This window comes from Macrobrachium rosenbergii, chromosome 56, assembly GCF_040412425.1.
Source record: "Macrobrachium rosenbergii isolate ZJJX-2024 chromosome 56, ASM4041242v1, whole genome shotgun sequence".
In the NCBI taxonomy this organism is placed as follows: Eukaryota; Metazoa; Arthropoda; class Malacostraca; order Decapoda; family Palaemonidae; genus Macrobrachium; species Macrobrachium rosenbergii.
The window spans coordinates 18,972,556-18,991,235 of NC_089796.1; the positions used below are offsets into that span (position 1 = coordinate 18,972,556).

At 38.7% G+C, this 18,680-nt stretch overlaps 1 protein-coding gene across 4 annotated transcripts in view; it reads left to right on the top strand.

The window, feature by feature from the left end:
* The window catches only part of LOC136836291 (kinesin-like protein KIF12), a 147,257-nt gene extending 135,575 nt beyond the window's left edge, over nucleotides 1-11,682 (top strand). Inside the window, exons 21-22 of one of the 4 annotated variants that reach the window (XR_010852364.1) lie at nucleotides 8,201-9,059; nucleotides 10,993-11,682. Coding sequence is in view for 2 of the 4 variants with exons in the window: in XM_067100359.1 (XP_066956460.1) it covers nucleotides 8,201-8,243 (43 nt within the window). In the remaining 2 variants the exon portion in view is untranslated. Of the gene's footprint in view, nucleotides 1-8,200 lie in introns of all 4 variants that reach the window. The other 3 variants (XR_010852363.1, XM_067100360.1, XM_067100359.1) reach the window with 3 other exon arrangements.
* Nucleotides 11,683-18,680: the final 6,998 nt, after the last annotated feature.

The window sequence follows — 18,680 nt, forward strand, 5'->3', positions numbered from 1 at the left end:
TTCTCACATAGGGCCGAAAGAAACAAGTAAAAAATGCGCCGAAAACGAGTTTTCTGTACAGCCGCCACAGCATATAATCAAGGCCACTGAAACTAGATCTATTTTTCGGTGGTCTCAGTATAATGCTGTATGAGCCACAGTCCATGAAACTTTAACCACGGTCTGGTGGTGGCCTATGTTATATCGTTGCCAGAAGCACAATTATGTCTAACTTTAACCTTAAATAAAATGAAAACTACTTTGGCTAGAGGGCTGCAATTTGGTATATTTGATGACTGAAAGGTGGATGATCAACATACCAACTTGCAGCCCTCTAACCTCAGTAGTTTTTAAGATCTGAGGGCAGACAGAAAAAAGTGTGGACAGAATAAAGTGTGGACAGAATAAAATGTGGACAGAATAAAGTGCGGACAGAATAAAGTGCGGACGGACAGACAAAGCCGGCACAATGGTTTTCTTTTACAGAAAACTAAAAATGAAGGTGACAGTCAGTGAGTGAGATACTCCTCCACTCACCTCCCATCTCCACCTGTTAACCACCTAGTTAATTATCTTGTTACCAAATTTTGACCAGTTTCTAGTTTGTGCTGAAAGATGCTCCTATATAAAAGGGAATGGTTTGTATTCCTGTAGGAACAAACAATCTTGTAAAATAAATTTTGTTTTGTAGATACAAACCAAATGTCTTGCATCAAGGTCTTCCCTGCAATGTGGTTGAGATTTCATATTGAATATTGGGGTGCAAGACATTTGCAATTTAAATCTCTTTTGATGGGGGTTTCTTTGCAATTTAAATCTCTTTTGATCGGGGTTTCTTACACCTTTGGAGAACATGGTTTTATTTTCTTCCTTTCATAACAAAAGGGATAGGCTGTAGAGAAGCAGAACAATGCCCAAGAATTAGATTTTCTCCGTATAAGAATATCAAAATTCATGGATCCTTCCTAGTGAATTGGGTTCCATTTGTGTCATATACAGTATGAAGTTTCATAATAAAACTAATGTTGTAATACTTACTGAACACCTGAATTTGCCTTAATCCTAGCGAACAACTCTCAGTTACCCATCCACTGGTAGAATTTTAACCAGCATTACCAATGCTGCAGGTAAAATCTGTCACTTGAGCTACCATAACAAGCGGTTGTAAGCGCTGACATAGGTCGGCGTCGACATGCATTTTTCGTCAATTGCTTTATTCAAGGTCCCGAAATTGATGTGGGAAAGTAAGTGCAGAATCATTTAGGTGTTCAGGTAAGTATTACAATATTGAGTTTTATTATTCACTTCCATATGGCAATTCACTCCTGAATTCCTGAATTAGCTGATTAACAACATTTAGAGGAGGATCAATTCTGTGCACGCCACTTTGACAACCGCAGAGATGGTAGCTCACCAATCTGCTATGCACAAGATATCATTTAGTCATACACTCACCATATCAATCAATGCTTTCAGTGAGACATGATGGAGTACTTTGATCGACAGGATGGAAGTACTTTGATCGACAGTCAGGTCAGTACTCTTGGTCATTGACCTCCCCGTATGGCTATTCATAGCCTCTCGTATGGAGAAATGAAGCGGTGTGCCAAACCACTGATCCTGTGGATAAGGCCCAATGTGTTGACGCGAAGAAGTATCTCGGTGTGACTGTGAAATAGCCTGCCTGCTAGAGCACCCCCTTGGACTCTCATGAGGAAACTATCAAAGACTAAGATACTTAAAACGTACTAAACCTAAGTTCATGTGATTATACTATCACTGTTGCCTAAGAATTCTAAAGACTAAAAAGGAATTCCTCTATCTGGTTAACCTAAGAATCTCCTCACTAAGTGAATACCACCTCAGCTATATGAATGCCCTTAGATAATAGACTTCGCCGCTACACGTGGACTAAGAGAATAATCCTCCGAACCTCCACACTAACCAAATACCACTCAGCTAAATGAACGCACCCTAGATAATAGACTTTGCTGCTACACGTGGACTGAGAGAATAACCCACCGAACCTCCGCACTAAGCGAATACCACCTCAGCTAAATGAACGCACCCTAGATAATAGACATGCTGCTACACGTGGACTAAGAGAATAACCCTTCGAACCTCCGCACTAAGTGAATACCACCTCAGCTAAATGAATGCATCCTAGATAATAGACTTCGACGTTACATGCTATGAGGCGAATCGAACGTCCCTAAGTAAAGTAAGTAAAACACTGAGATGGACTTCCAAGTAGCTGCTTCCAGAATAGACAGCAGTGAATAATTCCTGGGAGAGGAATATGAAATGGACATACTTCGAATACTGTGTGGTTGGGGAAATACAGAGCTGAAGATGATGAAGAACAACCCTGAGAAGCCTGGGAAATCACCTCCCTCCGAAAGTAACTAATCGCTTCTTTGACAGCAGACGGGAAGGATTCTGCAGACGGAAGTGTGTGCGGAAGCGGACGGAGTTTCCCAGCCTTTGATAAATAGACTTTAATGCTCGCACCGGACATAATGATATCTCCGCTGGATCGCTGGTAATGAACATTTGCAGATAAGAACTTTAAACGAACAAGGCAGAATTTTAACCTCTGACTGTCTTCGTCACAAATTCCAGAAGACAGACATACGTATCATTTCTCGGATAGGAACCCAACCTAGAAACTGCCTGAAGCTCACTCAGCCCTTTAGCTGAAGCTAAAGCCATAAGAAAAAGCAACTTCTTAGTCAATAATGTCTTAACGTTATAGCTTCAATGGGTTTAAAGGAAGAACGCAAGAAAAATTGAATTACTTCCAAAAGTCCCACAGAGGGGCGCAAGACGGCAAGACAGGATGTTCAGTCTTAAAGGACCATAATAAATCATCGATTATCTTACTACTAGAGATTTCAGGAAGGTGGAAAGTAATTGTACCGCTAATCGTTCAGCGGTAGTCAGCAATAGCCGAATACGAAAGACCATTAATTTCCGAAGGAATAAAAGAAAATCAACTATTTTGGCTATGGAAGGTCTAGAGATGGAATGACCTTCCTTACGACACTAACTTCTGTACCTCATCCAACTGAACCTGGTAAGACTTACAGGCTGGCTTTTCTCAGCTAAAAGAAAACTATCTAGACACAGCTTTGGGGAGTCCAGACTGTCTGTAGCTCTCTCTACAGTCTCTGCAACCAGGTACAGCAGCGAGATTTTGGATAATAATAGTGAGAATGCGGTCATCTGAGAAGTTTTGCATGGTAGGGACATGGAACTTCTGCAGGAGCTCTGGAGTTCGAGCCAAGCGTGTTATGGCAAGCAGGGAGCTAATGGAGTCATAGACGTCTTGACACTCTCCCGCAATTTCCCTATTACCTGATGAATGAGACCAGATGGAGAAAAGGCATACACCTGCATGTGATTCCAATTTGTAACGTGCCATTGATGCCTATCGACATGCGGACCACCATTGGTGAGAAGTAAACAGGAAGATGATGGTTTAATCACGTAGTGAATAAGTCGACAGTTGCTGGCCACTTCCAGAGAACCTGACATATTACTTCAGAGCCAAAAGTCCACTCTCCCCACAATGCCTGGCCAGGGCTACTTAGCGAATCGTTGATGCGTTGAACTTCGGATATAAATTGGGAAGAAGAGACACTTTTCGTTCTTCGCACCCTCTCAGGACTCTCTGTGCTATAATACAGTTCTGTTGAGCCTGTTCCCCCCCCCTCAGTTCTTCAGATACGACACAGCAATTATGCCGTCACTAAACATAGCCACTACTGTACTCTGTTGCACACTAGGACTGAAAACAACTGAGGGCTTTCTTTACAGCCCTGATTTTCACGAAGATGTATTGACTCCTCTCGTTCCTGAACCCTCCCAGAGGCCTGAGGCCTGGGTTTCCTCCAAGGATGTTTTCCAACCTTGATCTGAGGCATCTTTGTACAGATGAATGTCTGGAAGAGGGGAGTCGATAGACCTTCCCCGTGTCAGATGCACTACTGACTACCACAGATGATCCAACAGGCAAGAATGGCTCCCGACTATAACTGCGTTCTCGTTGTGGAAGTCCCAGTGATTCCTGAGACATACCTGAAGAGAAGGTGCATCTGGACACGAGGCCCTGGATTAGAGAGAGAGAGAGAAGACATTCTCTAGAGCTTCCAAGCTGGTACTGGCCGTTTTCACTGGGTGAGAACCTTCTATCTGCTGAAGGACTGACTGGATCCTCTCCAGGGTTGTGAAAACCCTCAAAGAAAGAGAGAGAATCCTCCTACCTGAATGGGTTAAAAATTCCATAGAATTCCCTCGCTCTTACTAACTCATCTAGAGAGGAGGCAAGGATTAACTAATCGTCTAGACACCTCAACACTCTGTATCCTCGACGATGCATAATTGCCGACACCGGAGACATGAGTTAGAAGCAACCACATTCGTTATACTGGCTAAGGCTAATGGTGTTCCAAGCAATCCCTCTTATGAACATCAGGATACTGAGGGGGAAGATGACCAAGATAGAAATTTCGACTTTCCTGCTCCAAATGTCGTAGACAAAGCCAAACGCATTCGCCTGGTGAGCCAGACCTCTTGAGATAAATTCATTAGGCTGCCAACAGTCACGGATCCGAAGGGACATAGCCATCACTCTTTAGAACCCCATTACAATAAACTTGACAGCATCTGGAAAGAGTGTGCAAGAGCCTCAGTCTGATTCTGCAGCTTTTGTCAAGCACCTGCTTCCTAAGAAGTCCCTGAGGAGTCGATCGGCCTTGGCGACAAACAGGATTGCCTCAACCCGATTCGTTGAATGGCAACCTGACACCTGCTAAATGGATTACCTCCAAGCTATAAATCTTCATGCGGGAGAGAGAAGAGAAGAGTGCTGTCTATTAGAAGCCACTACCGATGCTAAACAAACGTCTGCCTCCTCCAAAGCCTGGCTAACCCGATCAAACCAAACCAGCCAGCACAAAAAAGAGGCAGGAGCTGGCTTAGTGTCATAAAAAGCCTCAAAAAAAAGACTGAATTGACTAAATCGGGAGGTCTGGAGCTCTTGCTTGAAGTGCAGAAGAAGTAACATACTCAAGCATCGTCCATGTCGTTACTGCTGGCAGAGAGGGACATCTAAGTCTGCCAGAATCTCCTGTACCTCAGATAAGAATCCTGTTCTGCAATGTCCGAACGGTCTAGGACCGACAAAGGAGGAGGCACTGAATGAAGCCTGGACAACGATGAACAGTCCGCAAGCAGACCATCCTAACCAGAATACTGCGCACCCACACCTAATCGGGTACCTGGACCTGAATCTGCATAGTTGAACCCTCCGGGAAGAGAAGGCTAAACCTATAAAAACCCGGAGCCAATTCCCCATTATTACCAAGGGGAAGACAAGTGAGAGTAGCCAAACCCACATTTGTTAAATCCTGGGGAAGGATGTGCAAACGAAACCACTTGCAGAGGGAAGGAAGATGAAGAAGGAGGAGGGAGAATGAAAGAGGTAGAAGCTACCCTCGGACCCTGCCAAAACTGCAGAGCGCAAACCCAAACTGGAAGTAACGGGAAAACCCTGTGAAATACCTGATACTACCAGAACAGCCGGCAGGCGGAAGCAAGGGGTTCACTTACCGAAGGATGGAACATGAGACCTGCGGCCCAAATCTCTGCCGAAACTGAGTTTTCACCTGTGGGAGGCTCACTCCTGGGGAAGACTGTACTGAGGAAGGAAGGCGGGAGGCAGAGGAATGGCCGGCCTTTATAAAAAGAAGTTACCTGAGGAGGAAAACCAAAATCAGAAGGAGGGAAAACGGAAGATGCAGAAGCCGCAGGAAAGACCGGAGCAGAAGAAGAGGCTGAAGAGGAGACTGAAAAGGGAGCAACAGAGAATGTGGGAGCAGGAGATGAAGCAACAGATAACCCAGAAGAAAACTTAGAACGAAAAAGACAGAAGGTACACTGAATCTGGCCCCCCCTCAATAATCCTGAAACATATCCGACATGAATTCTGGACACTACTGTGTCAGGTACTCTCTAATGTAGAGAAACCATTTGAAAAACAACCTCTCACCATAGGTCTGTACCCTTCGAAAAAACTCAGCAATCCACCTTATATTCCGCCACATCCAATTGCAGGTCCCGTAAACTACTTTTAGAAGTCGAAAGGACACACCAGAATCCGCCTTACTAGATGGAGGAGTAGAAAACACAGGGAAAGGGGAAACTACAGTAGGAGATTCAGAAACAGTCGATGAAGTGGTTAGGAGCAAAGCAGGGTTCTGCCCACCATAACAAACATTGACTTGAGACTGAGCCAGACCGAAAGAAGTGATGAAGGCAGAAACTCTTGCCAGAGCACAAAACCCTCAAATCAGGCAGGAACCCGTCCAGGAGAATGACTCTGCATCCTTGATACCTTCTCACTACCTCACCCAAACCTATCGTCCTTTATCACACCTAGATCTTGATCCTGACTAACATTATCAACGTTAAATTTATCAATACTACAAGGGGGTTTGGGGGGGGGGGGGATCCTTCACTGGCTGCTCCACGCTGAGGGGGCCGGCAGACCCTACCCACTCGGAGGCTTGTGGTTCTGCCATTACCTTCAGCACCCCTTAGGGCTGGTTCTGGAACAGGCAGGGGAGCTGAAAAGGAAGAAGGATTATTAAACATCCTAATACTACTACTATCCCTATCTGAGAAATGTTAAAGAAGACTAGCTATTAAACTTTCCATACTGCTTGCAATCCTATCCTCTATCTGTTTGACTACCTCTGAACTCGCTAAATCCATCAACTGACCTGTGGCAGAAGCCTGAGACACTTGAGGCAACGAGGAGTCTGACCAATGTCTGCCGCCCTTACTAGCCAAAGACTTGCGATGACCAGATGTAATCCCTCTATCTTTACCTTCCAAAGGAACATTCATCGCAGTGAGTCTAGACTACATTTAACCTTCCTACATACCTGACAGAATATGCATCATGTCTCAGGTACTCATCCGTCTCTGGCAGAAAGAAGCGATGGGCTCCAGCATCCCACGGTCGTAGGGGCAGTCGGCGTGAGCGAGAAGCACAGTAGTAGAAGGTGAGTCCATGATGACAATCGGACTAGGAACCAGCGAGTCAGTTTAAAGACATTCCACATCGAAGATATCCAGAAAAACCAGAAGAAACCGGTAAAATACAATCAGGTCTTCACCAGGGTCAAAATACAAAAGAAGTCGAGACGTAGGTTAAAACCTCGCGCCTGCGAGGAAACAACCTTCCAGCAGTGCGAACAAAAAGCAATTGATGAAAATGGAGTGTATCGGCGCACACCTGTGTCAGCGTTGCCAACCATTTGTTATGGTAGCTCAAGTGACAGATTTTACCTGCAGCATTGGTAATGCTGGCTGTTAAAATTCCAACTATAGTGGGAAGGGTAATTGACAGTTGTTTGGGCTAGTGGGATTAAGGGCTAATTCAGGTGTTCAGGGAGTTTACTGCAATATTAAAAATAAGAATACAATGCATTATTGTATATGATTATTATTATGGATGTATATAAAATAATGTGGTATGTATGCTTTATACTTCTTCCATAATTTTTAGCATTTTTAACATTACTGTACAGGCAGTCCCCGGTTATCAGCGGGGTTCCGTTTCTGAGGGTGTGATGATAACCGAAAATCGCCGCTAACCAAAAATCGGTGATTTCGGTGCGGCGCGCCGATTTTCAGTGCTCCAGGTGCCTCTGTTATATGTATCGGCGCCGTAAGCGGAAATCAGCGATTTTCGGCGCGGCCGCGGTAATTCGTCGCTGGACAAGCCCCATAAAACCGGATCGCTGTTAACCGAGCCCACCGTTAACCAGGGACTGCCTGTATTCCATAATGGACATAAAAGTCTGTGTTGGTTTAATGCAGTGTTCTTTATCAAATGTTTCTTTTGCTGTATGTAAAGCTACACCAGTGTTTGTGTATATCACTAAAATCACAACCCACATTTTCTTCGTACTGGGAAAGTGTGTTGACCTAAATAGAGATTCTTATTATCATGGCACTTGCTAAATTCCTGCAATATAAACTAACCCTACTGTATTATGATTTAGTGATGGAATGATTTCCAACATTTTAATTTCTTCCCAAACTAACTATATTATAAAACAAGAAAAAAATTATATTCAAGTAAATTTTTCAAATAAACCAGCATCTTTTAAAAGAACAAATATGTTATATATTGTGTTATTTCTCTCAGCAGAAGTCTCCTCCCCCGCCTCCTCGCCCCATTACGAAGTTAATGCCGTGCCACCTACTACTGACAACCCAAAAACGGTAACAGCGTAATTATAGTGCACCATGTTCGTCAGGGATAAGGAAAGTCAAACATTTTTACTTGGATAAAACTATGTAAAAGCATCCTATTGGTACAAGTATGTCAAGAGTTCAACAATTTTTGGAGAAATAAGAGGAAAGGACAAACAACTAATGGCAACTATCTCCTTACAAGCAGACTGAGCCTTAAAAGCAGTCTTTCTAGCAAAAATGCAAAGCATGAAGTGGATAATGCAATTTTTAATTGTTTACATAGTTCTCTTATTCCTAAGATTCTTGACATTATAATAGCTGCTATTAAAGAAGGTGCACTTATACCATTCTTGCTTGAAGTATAACAGTGAAGCAATTGACTATGGCATTTATGGTTGGAAGAACGGACTTTGCTGAATGAATACCTGATGTTGTCTGTGGGTGAAGCATTCTGTAAATAACTAGGAGTTTTCTGAGTGGCTATTGCATACCTAGCAGTGACAGTGGACAACAATTATAAACCTTAAGATTTGTGAAAATTATGATATAATTCTCTCTTTTGAGCTGCTTGGTTTAAGCAGCTAATAACAAGAAAATGTCAGCAGAGATTATTGTGACGAATTTGTCACAGATGTGTATATACTTAATCCCAAGTGACATTGTGATCATAGGAAAGTTCCAAATTTAACATTATCTTTTGATAAACTATAGTGGCAAAGGTGTACAGTACATTACTTGAATAAACACATTGTGATTGCTTCAAGTACAGAATAATCTTCTGATAAACCACCATATAAATGTGATCATAGGTAAGTTTCAAGTCTAGCAGTTATGTATGTGTGCAAGATGATATTCAGATATACAGTCCTGTACTTTGTTGTATACTGGTAGTAACTGGAACTGGTTACTGGTTAAAATCTTTCTCAAAGAAATTGGAATACATTAACTTCCCAATATACTCCTAAATCTTGTGTAATGATTGATGGCCAGTGATTTGTGCTGGATGGAAAATGTTACAAAATATATCCAGTGTTTTATTTAGCAAGGTTTGTGGGACTGTTATTTAAGGCAATTTATTTTATATGCAGTATATATAAAGTAAAATCATGCTATATTAGGATTATGTCACTGTAAACTTATTAGAACTGCCCTACTCTCCCATACCAGACTTTTCTATAATCAAAATGCCTTAATTTTATTGTGACTACTGTACCATATACTTTTACTTTGAGTTTTGTAGCACATAACTTAATATTTCCTTCAGCTATGGTCCTTGTTGATTACACTGTCTGAACAGAGACTTTTCACTATTGTTCTTTATCTATTACAGTGATAAATGCATGTCTTAACAAGAGTTCTTTTAGTCTTTAGTCTATTTATTGAACTCAAGTCTGTAGATATGAGATAAGAAAATTTAAGCTGAAATATATACTTCTTATGGATAAAATAGGACATAACAGTGAAATATAGCTTGGTTTTACTTCTATGCATACACATATATACATCCTGTATATGCATGGATCCACTCACAATGAGCAAGTTTTTTGTAGAGGGCAAGCTATCAGTGGTCTAGCTAAATGGGTACATTTGCAGTTCAGTGCAACTATCCCTATAAGAGTTGATTAGGCAGTCATGCAAAGGAATAAAAGGAGAGATTACATAACAACATTGATATGGTAAGATAATGTTTCTGTGAATTGTAGTTAATGAAAAATGTTGATATAAGGAGGTCAACAGATAAGATTGTAGAGAAGCACTAAAGTGTATTGAAGTCAGATATTGCAAAAAATTTCATGAATTACAGTAAAAATGTTATTTTCTTCTATGAGTACAGAACCAAATTTTGAAGGACAATCTGACAATTATGTGGCTAAAAACAAGGAACGAAATCAGATTAGCTTGTGGTTTATAATTGCAAATAATATTCAAAAGGAAAATCATAAGATAGCAACTGGAAGGTGAAAACAAAGCTACAGTGGCACCTTAGTTTTTGTACGTAATCACGTAATCCGTTCCAGAAAATCTGACAAAAACAGAATCATACGAAAACTGAAGCAATAATTCCCATAAGAAATAATTTAATCCCATTAATCTGTTCCAGACACCCAAAAATATTAACAAAAAATACATTTTACAGATAACGAGTTTTATGTACAGAAAACAATGAGAAATGAATATAAATGACTAATGAAATGGAAAAATGAACACTTAATATCACTTTTACCTTTATTGAAGACTCTTGTTGGCATATGGAAGACGGCGACGAAGGGAGAGGGAGAAGGAGAGGTTACTGTTTGGAAGGGAAAATCCCCTCCATAAGGACTTCACGTATCAAGGCCCTGTCTGGAGTTAATTCCCTTCTTTGTATTTTACTGGCACTAGGACCAGCTTGAGAGTCACTGGACCCCTGTCACAAAATATCTAAAATTTGCCTAAAATGGAACAAAGCATTGTCATTGAACATGTTACAGACACAGCTTGCAACAACTTTGTTAGGGTGATATTTCTCCATAAAACTTTGCAACTCACTCCACTTTGCAGACATGTCCTAAATCACTGAAGAAGGCACATTGTCACCTCTCTCTTCCTCCTCCTCCTTTTCGCAAATTAGTGCCTCAAAAACACTATCTCCCACTAACTGTTTTTCATTGATCCACAGCAACAACTTCTCAACATCTTTGATTATTTGTGATCTACCCTTTTCACAACATCAGCTTCCTTGATTTCTTTTTTCTTTGCCAGGGTGGAAATGATCGTTGATAAGGACTTCCCGTACATCCTGGCAAGATTGGCCATGGGTATGCCACTTTCATACTTTGTTACAAGTTCTTTCTTGAATTCGGTTGTGTTTCTCATCTTCTTTATTGAAGGGATGGCACTTGGAACTTTCTTTGGCCCCATGGTGGCTTATTTAGCAGTCACACTCAATCAAACAGCACAAAAAACAACGGATTATTACGAAATGTTTCGGATGAATGCACAGGGTGATGCTCACTCAATGAGAAACAAAGGTAGACTGGGTCACGAATGCTTGGGTCACTTTGTGAGGTATACAGTCAAGCGGACAAGTTTGGGATGGAGCATTTTTAACTGTATGATAACCGAGCAGATGTACGAAAACTGGGACAAAATTTAGACAAAAAAAGTTGATGAAAACCGAATCATACGAAAACCGAGGTTTGACTGTACATTGTTGAAAACTAATATTAGCACACAACAAAATTATTCCACTGGTGTGAGGCAACAATAAAGAAGCCAAAGAAAAGTACATTATGCTAGGCTAAGATGTAGTACATCCCAAATTACCTGTTACAAGTATGCTGCAGTAAAGCATGAGTAACTTATGACAAATTGAAATTAAACTGTTAGTGATCTGTCTGCAAATAACTAGGCTTATGAAATCCACTGGAGCTCTTTATTTAAAAAAAAAAATAAGCTAAACCATGTAAGAGGAGGCTAAAGGAATGAGGGAGATTTTAAAAATTTTATACTAAATGCAAAATTGTCTCACATGAAATTTAAATTAAGAGAGACCAAGAAAGATTAACTGTGTGATGTTCATAGCTTATAAATAAAAATTATCAGTTAAAGCCATAAAGTATAAAGAGCGAGACTTTAATGACTGCAGTAACAATGAAATATATTTTGTCTGCAAAATTTACAGGCAAATTTTTTAGTCCAACTGCAATTTTCACTAAATTTGCGTCCAACTGCAATTTTCACTGCCTTTTGCTTTTGGTCTCTTTCTACATAGCTCTCCAACTTCTTTAACTTTGTCTTCCTTCAGTATTCACCCTTCATTTAGAGAAATATCTTTCGGGCAAGCCTTAGCATTCTGGAAGTGTGATTTAGTGGTCTTGTTCAACTAATAAGAAATAATTGTAGTCATAGCAGGTAACTACATAATTATCATCACCATTAATGGAATGAAATGAGTTCTCTCCACTCTTTCTGGTTTTGTGCAAACACCATACACGTGCTGACAACTGAAAATTATTAAAACAATAGTCGATTCTAAAAAATACGAGCAACTCTGCTAGCAACCACAATGGTTTAACAGTAACTGGAAGTCTTCAATGGTTTAACAGTAACTGGAAGTCTTCGAGGGAAGGGCAAATGAAATACAGTGAACCCCTCGTATTCGCGGTGGATGCGTCCCACATCCCCCCACAAATAGCTAAAATCCACGAATACTTAAAACCCCTCTAAAAACACTTAGAACTGCCCATTTTGATAGTTTAAACACAGAAAAACCCTGTAAAAATGCATATACCTGAGTATTTTACTAGTTTTATCACAAAAAGTGCATTTATTCATGAAAATTATATGAAAATACAGTAATTAGTGAATATTTCTCTGAAAAATACCGCGAATGGGCGAATTTTCCACGAATAATGGCTAGATATGTTCCACAGAGAAACCCGCAAATGCGTGAGTCCTCGAATCATGAGAACGCAAATACGGGGGGTTTACTGTAATGTAATTAAAATAATTAAAAACTAATGATATAAAACAATTTCAAAAGATTTACAGTTTACTGGAAAGAATCTTAGACCATGCTCTCAAGATTTTGATTTTATAACTTTGCTATACACAGCATATACCTATACAGCATACTGTACACTGTATGTGTACTCATATAAAACTGCCAACAAATACAGTCCTTGGTGTAATGGATGCTAGATATACTGTAAATTGTTACCATAGAGTGGTAATATGTGTATATATATATATATATATATATATCTCGGTGTACTGTATGTAGAACATCTGTGATTTGTTAGCACCAGGTCGTATTCTGGATTCATTATTGGTCTGAATACCATTTTAATATTCAGTTTCTAATCAATAATTTGCTATTTTCACCACTTCTCTGCCATCACCAAACAATGTGTGTTTTAACAGTGAATTCTGTCATGTATGTATTCAAAGTTATTTCATCTTTAAAGAATCTACCATATCCTTTAACCCAAAATGAAAATTGAAGCTCAAATATTTTAGTTTTGTTTATAGTACATTTCACAAATATGCTGCTGTATTTACAGTTCATATCTTGATAAAATATTGCAGTAGTATTCGATCCATAAAATTGAAAAACCCACCAAAAATCCCTTTTAATTACCTAAGAAGAAGGATTAGAAAAACTTCGTTAAAAAATAGCCAAATTCATAGCATACTGGAAGTTTCTAATAACGATAATTTTATTCCATGTGGAACACTACCACCACTAAAAGTTAAAATATACTTTGTCAAAGATTACTGTATTGCTACCCTAAACATGTTGCAAAAACTCAACTTTCAGAATTATCAAATTGATCAGCTCTACAGTAGTTACCTCAGAAAATCAACACCAATAAAATAAGTGTTAATAAATATGTAAGTCATTTGTCTCTTGTAATGTGTTACTTGTATCACTATACTGTATTATGTATTGTATACAGTACTTGGATACAAATACTTTGAGTTACCCAATTTCCTACTGTATTTAGTTGGTCAGGTGCTGGAAAATTACAGTCTCAGCAATACATCTAGGTGTGTTTGCTAAGAAATAACTTTGTAATTACTGTATTCATACAGAATATTTATATCTTCAGTGTTTTGAAAGAGAACAATAGTCCTCAGGATATAAGTATTCTATATACAGTATGATAACCCTCAGGCTATGTGTTTTTTCCTATCATGATAAAAAAGCTGTGCTGGTCATGGTGGGAATCCCAGACAATTAATTGATGGTGCCATATCTTTGGAAACAGCTAATATGTGATCTCTAGTTCGTAGAGTGCTTCATTTGTAAATCAAGAAATAACAGCCCATTTTTTATTAATACATTAATAAAAACAAGAAATGGCAACTTTATATTTAGTTGTTTTAGAAAACTTACTGCTGTAAACAGTTTTAAGTAAGCCCCTGAATATGTTACGATGTAAAATCTATTAACAAATATAAGTTTTTGTAAGTTCATGAATGTTCATATAAAAGTGCATAATGTCTAAGAGGTTCTACGTCGTTTTCTTATACACAACAAGAGTACATTTTACAATAGTTTGTGCATCTCACTGTGTACAGGAATATAGTTTACAAACTATGAAATTCTCAAGCCTATTTTGCTTGACAATAATCAAGACCATGGTAGTGAAATATAAGACGATAATCAAGACCATGGTACTGAAATATAAGTATCAAATGTCAAATGAATTATTTATATTTATCATTACACATCCCTGTGAACTGCAATCATAACTGAATATTTTGAAAATCTGTTGGATTATAAAATGGAAAGTAAATGATCACAAAGAAGTGGTTAATGATATATTGAAATTGGTACATCACAACAAAACCTTTCTTATTGTGTAAATGGAACCTGAACAACATAGTTTTGTCTTTTTATGTACCAGTTTCAAACAAATACAGTGGCTTTTTTTTGCTACCCTGTGATATATTTTTTTTCTTTTAAAAATGAATCTGTATTTTGTTTAAAATAAAAATTAAAAAGACATATGTGCTTTTTCATTTCCTAGAATTACTGTAAATTAAATGCAAACTTGACATTTCGTTAATTACAACACATTACTCATTAAGTGATTTTTTACAATACTTTTGCTGCTTAATGGACCAAAGGGGGTATATGGGAACTGTGCAAGGGAAAACCATTTTACAGGTCCTGTATCAAAAGAACTGTTATAATACAGCATACCAAAGGGGAGTCTACTTTTCTTCAATATGATTATTTTTTTCTGTCTAACATATGCAAGCAATTCAGTGGTTCATCACCAGTTAAGACGTTAGCAATAGCAAAAAAACCAATAAAAGCTAAAAAATACAGCAGTGCCCTTAGCTAGAAAGTCCAATGTAGTGGCTGGGATGTACTATTTTCACTTGCACGTTAGATTTATAGCTGTATAAATGCATAAAAATTTTATTGTTTACTTCAGGTACTACTATACTGAAGTCATGATAGGTCTGAAAAAAAAATTGATTGGAAAAAAATAATTTCTGGCCACAGTGTAGGACATTCAAGCACATGGTGGGCTACCTGCCTGATGACAGTAATTCCTGCTGAATGACACAAGAGAGTACATCATGCACTTGGTAAAATGATAATGAATTGTGAAAATGTTCATAAGCATCATGCACTTGCTAAAATAAAAATGAATCATGAAAATGTTCATACAGTAATAAACTTCAACTTAAAATTTTCCAAAAAAAAAAAAAAAGGTGTTAGGCTAACTTAATACTGCACGTAGCCAGGAATGGATAAAGGACAGATGGGCTACATGTAGGATAGCCTCTACCCCTTGAAGGGAGAAGCTAATCTCAGTCCTCATCAGGAGCTAATGAGGAGCCAAGGTGAAATGGTGGCTGTATGGCAGATGATTCAAGTTGGTGATGAGACAGTAGATGGTGGTGCCACAAAAGTCACTCATGAAATTGACCAGTGTTGTGATGAAGACATTAGTCCTACCTGTGATGGTCCGGAAGGTGATCCAAAACTCCTTCAACAAATGGACACTGGACTATTGGCTTTTCCTGGCACATCCTCCATGCTATCCCAGTCTTTGCCAGAAAAGTCAATTTCTGCCTCTAGCTGAGTGCATTTGGCCTTATTTTTTTAATATTAAAGAACAGTAAGATCCTTGATAATGCTAATCATTTCTTGATAGGAGTTTACTCATACTTGTCATACTTGAAACTTCCAACCACTTGATGTCTATGACACTAAAAAGAGGCAATTGTAAAACACAAGCACTACTTCCGATATAATTTCTAAGGCTATTTTTTTCTAGTAATGCCTGGACTTCCTCTTGCATGGTTCTAAATTCTTTACTATTAGTGATGGAAACACTTAAATGATAAGAAGTCATCTCTTCTTGAACGGAGGTATTTAAGGACTGTCAAAATTCCTCCAGTGGTTCTAGAAACTGGGCACTAAATTGTGCAAGAGAAAGAAACACTAGTACTCTTCTTTCTTACCTGTATAGGAACAACTAAGCAGCCATACATTCCATCCAGAACTAATAAAACATTGTTCTAACAGTGGTAGCTTTTAACGAGACATGAGGGAGAGCTGGGAAAAATAGGAAAAAAGGGAACAATGGGTGAAGAATAGTGCAAGACAAAGAAGCACTAGGGCTCTTCTTGTCTACCTTTACAGGTAGAGCTGAGCGAGTGTTCATACCCATCTCAACTAATAAAAAATCTGGCTGAATGCATTCATTTTCACCAGAACTAACAACGACAGGCCAAATATGTATAGCGCTCTTTACAGGTGACAACTCGTCAAAAACAATCGACTTACCTCTGCCACTAGGAATCAACAAATTAATGAGTAAAATTATGCCAACTCTCCTCCCTAACATGTTACCATGCATGGGCTGCAACAAACACTTCTGATTCGTCTGAAGGTGATAAACCTCATTATCAGTTTCCACAGTTATGCTGGCTATACTTGTCCAAATCCGAGTGGAAGTTGTAACATGAGACATTTTAACATTAAACGACCAGTTTTTTTTGGTGATCATTTCATCTAACTCTCTCCCCCTCAAGTAACTGAATGGAAATGAGGTGAGAAACAATGTTAAAGAGGGTACAGAAGTCAACACCATGAATGTTTGGTTCAGAGCGTGCAGAAAGTCTTGGGGAATCCACCAAATTATCAGAAGGCTCTCTCACATTTGACCTCAAAGAACATGAAAGTCATTAGACATTCAAAATAACTTTCATCATATTTCTGAAACCCATTTTCTTATGAATACCTGGTATCTACATCTCTAGTTGTAAAAAAAAAAAAAATAGTACAGAAATAAAAAGGATCGAAAATTATCCATGCCTTTGTTTTGCTAAAGTTTCTTTTCAACAAAGCATCTATCAAACCATAAAAAAGGTGTTAAAGTTTTATGTAAAACACACAAGTAGAAAAATCAGTACCACAGAGACATTACTGTTACTGACAATGGTAGAAAATGGCCCAAATATTGCCCAGATGACAGCTGGGTTGTGTCAAACGGGCACACTCTCAAGCACTGGTAATTCTAACATATGCAATGTACTCAATTATCAAGCCACCAGTTTCCATTATCTTCCAAGCCTCATGATGCAACTACAGTACATGCACCAGGACTCTAATGTCATTTGTTTGTTGAGAAAATGGTCCTTTAGTCTTTGTCACTAGTTGAGTTATCTTACATGCAGTAGAGCCTCAACACTGAGAATGAATAATTCGGTCTGCATGTTCAGTTTGTACCTTGTCATTATAGATGTCCAGTATAACAATAAAGGTACAGTATGTCACACACCCAGTAAAGGAGGTATTGTACTTCCGAAAGTGACAGACATATTTCAGCCTAAAAACATACAATTTTCTTATTTGTTCAATTACACATTTAAAGACAACACTAACTGAGTCTACTGGTATTTTAGAATTACTATGGGATTGTCTGACTTCAGGTTTTGGGCCAAGACAAAATTACCACTTTTACACATGCAGATTTGTTTTAGTTGAGGATTCAAAACATTTGCACATAACAGTATTCTTAAGAAACTTAAAAAATCAGTATACTGTATGCACGGAAAATCCTTGGCTTCACCTTTAATTCTAAAAAAACTTGTCACCAGAAGGAGAGGATCAGAAAAGGGATTAATACATGAGATGGTGAACTCTGTCAAAAGAGTTTATTTGAGAGAGCACACCAAATAAAATCGAAGGTTCGTGTTAACAATACTTCTGTACTTGTGTACAATCCTGTTATTTCAGTGTGAAAGGATGGCAGACTGACGTGAGAGACTTAATAAGTTTCACTGCCATAGCTTGAAAAAGACCCTCGGGATACACTGCCACTACTGAGTGATAAATGAGGTCCTGAATAATGGAAATTTGGGCTCCAATTATACTTATAAATGGGAAAAGACTCCCTTGGATAAACCATCTTAAAAAAATTAATGATACAAATTCCAACAGAATTATTCATGGAGAAAAACAAAGGGAAAAGAGAAATGTTAATCTATATCAATGCAAAACAAATGATTAGAAAGAAAGAGCCAAAAGGTCTCTGGAGACGGAGGGTCAGAAATGGCTGTGGCACTGATGAAGAGAGGTAAAGGTGAAGTGTGCTACACAGCACAAGCTGCATGCACACTATGGGCATTACCACTCAATGAAGCTTTAGTAATAACACAGTAATTATGGTGTTGATTTAAATCCATCTTTGGTGTTGATTTAAATCCATCTTTGTATTTTCATTAAAATCTTGGAGATTAATCTTGGCTTATGGCCAACTTTCCCATGGCCTTACAAATGACCTGATCATTAATTTCTGAATAATCTTACAGAAAATTAATAAACAGGGTAAGATGCAACTGTGTAGTCAAAGTGTTTGTATAATAATAAGGGATTTACCTAATTTCCTAGTAACTATGCATAATAAAAGAGCATC